Source organism: Borostomias antarcticus (assembly GCF_949987555.1).
Source record: "Borostomias antarcticus genome assembly, chromosome: 15".
NCBI lineage: Eukaryota > Metazoa > Chordata > Actinopteri > Stomiiformes > Stomiidae > Borostomias > Borostomias antarcticus.
The window spans coordinates 8953734-8956233 of record NC_140248.1 but is presented as its reverse complement, the minus strand read 5'-3'; the positions used below and the strand labels follow the sequence as shown (position 1 = coordinate 8956233).

Sequence of the window (2500 nt, the reverse complement as noted above, 5' to 3'; positions counted from 1 at the left end):
TTTCCCGATCAATACTTGACACCTTGCAGCTACTGTAATTGAAAACCGGAGATCCCGATAGCCAGACCTGCTCTCTCCATAATTGGACACGTAGCTTATCCATAATAGTCTGCTTAACACTCTCGCCTTCATCTTGCCTACTTGCATGCTGTGTGTGTGTGAGTGCGCGTGCGTGTGTGTGTGTCTGTTTGTCTGTGTTCATGTATAACACTGTTTGATAGTAGAACCCGTCTATAGAGCACCCCTCACCACGACCGCTTCTTTGCCTTACAGAACCTCAAAGTAAAGGGTCCTAAAGACTCCAAGGACTGCGCCACCAGTGTCACCATGGAAGGTAAGATGTGTGTGTGTGCACGCGTGTGTGTGTGTGTGTGCGTGTGTGTGTCTCTGTGAGGAGTGAGATGGCAGTGGCTCTTTAAGACTAGCCAGCCCTGCCCCTTCTACTAGTGTATGCAGTGTGTGTGTGTGTGTGTGTGTGTGTGTGTGTGTGTGTGTGTGTGTGTGTGTGTGTGTGTGTGTGCGCGTGCGCGCGTGCGTGCTCGTGCGCTGCGCTCCGTCTCTCTCTCTCTCTCTCTCTGTCTCTCTCTCTCTATCTCTCTCTGTCTCTCTCTCTGTCTCTCTCTCTCCCTCTCTCTCTCTATCTCTCTCTCTCCCTCTCTCTCTCTCTCTCTCTCTCTCTCTCTCTCTGTCTCTCTCTCTCCCTCTCTCTCTCTCTCTGTCTCTCTCTCTCCCTCTCTCTCTCTATCTCTCTCTCTCCCCTCTCTCTCTCTCTCTCTCTCTCTCTCTCTCTCTGTCTCTCTCTCTCCCTCTCTCTCTCTCTGTCTCTCTCTCTCCCTCTCTCTCTCTCTCTCTCTCTCTCTCTCTGGCTGGGTCTGGTGCTGGAGGTGGGCTGAGGGGACTCAGAGAGAGTAGAGAGGGACATGGAGATCCTACTGGTCCTGAGGCTGTGTTGTAACTGCACATACGGTAATGTCTGCATGTCTGTCTGTCTGCTGGAGAATCTTAGATCAACTATGTTTGTAGGCTAGCCATCCTTTGTCCTCAGCAAAGTATGTTAACATGTCTTTGGCTTATAGGGGCTATAGGGGGTGTTTTGGGGGGCGTGTGTTTTGATTGCGTGTGTATTGGGATGTTGTCGTAAAGGTGTGTCTTTGTGCGCGTCTTCCTTTGGGTTAGTTACGGTAATAAGCAGTTTTCGTTCCGAGAGGTGGTGAAAGACAGTGGCTGATAATGTTGAGAAAGCGACAGTCTTTTTTTCTGAGAGGGAAGCACTCTTGCTTGTCCCCCAGTGTGGCGCTGTGTGTGACGTGCTGGCGTTGGTCTGTATATTCACCCACATCTCCCTCAACACTTACCTCTTTGATGTGTGTTCATACGCACCAGCCTGTGTGTGCTCATTTGCTCCTCCCTATATAGTGTGTATCTTTACCCTGCACTCTGTCATGTACAGCCTGAGTCTGTGTGCATACATGCGTGTGTGCGTGTGTGCGTGTGCGTGTGTGTGTGTGTGTGCGTGTGTGTGTGTGTGTGTGTGTGTGTGTGTGCGTGCGTATCGTGTGTACAGGTGTGGATGTACTGTAGTGTCTTAAGGTTCGTGGAGGTACAATCCCCCCGAGGAGACAGACAGTGAGCTCTCACCTTTCACGATGACACACACACAAGCACACACACACACGGTTGGAGGACAGGGAAAGAGGAGTTAAAGATGAAGGGAAAAGGAGGGAAGAGGAGTGATTGGGAATGTGTGTTTGTGTGTGTGTGTGTGTGTGTGTGTGTGTGTGTGTGTGTGTGTGTGTGTGTGTGTGTGTGTGTGTGTGTGTGTGTGTGTGTGTGTGTGTGTGTGTGTTTCTGTGTGTGTGTGTTTCTCTGGGTTTAGAAGCAGAGCACGTTCAGCCCATCAGGATTGTGTTCCAGACAGCTCCTCATAGAGAATAGTTATCTACAGCTGTGCTACGCCTCTCTCATCACTAGACATAGATTGTCTTGGTATGGTGGTGGAGTGTGTGTGCGTGTGCGTGTGTGTGTGTTTGTTTGTTTGTTGAGTTTGTGTGTGTGTGACAACACCATAATGCCTGTGCTCACTGCTCTGGCAGGTTTTGAAAACTTTAGCTGATTTTGCGTTTAGAGTGAAGCCAAGCTAGGGAGCCGTTTAAATAATTTTGAGAGCGAGAAACGCAAAGACAAACAGAGTAGCTCAGAGAGAGAATGAGAGAGAGAATAAAAGAGAGAGAGCGTGTGAGAACTGTATATCGGCAACACTAGGGTGTATAGAGTAACAAGTGCACAGTAAATGTACATGTTGTCCCCCACCCATCATGCATATCCATACTCTCTCAGGTCATCTCGGATCTATCCAACATGATCAAACTACTTAAATAAGAGTCAATGAATGCACCTAACCCTCGTTACTAACCTATGAGACTCCTAGCATTAGAACAAGCACCAAAACAGCTACTGTTCTAAACACCTCAAACTCTAAACAGATAGGCCTCTGAGTAGA

General features: G+C 48.7%; 1 protein-coding gene across 3 annotated transcripts in view; it reads left to right on the top strand.

Annotated features, from left to right (window-relative positions):
- Positions 1 to 2500, top strand: part of abr (ABR activator of RhoGEF and GTPase) — a gene marked incomplete at its 5' end in the record, with an annotated part of 129567 nt that overhangs the window by 68349 nt on the left and 58718 nt on the right. For 2 of the 3 annotated variants that reach the window (XM_084449436.1, XM_084449437.1), the window contains one exon: positions 274 to 334. In XM_084449436.1, the coding sequence (XP_084305562.1) occupies positions 274 to 334 (61 nt within the window). Of the gene's footprint in view, positions 1 to 273; positions 335 to 920; positions 967 to 2500 lie in introns of those variants that run through there. The other variant, XM_084449438.1, reaches the window with a different exon arrangement.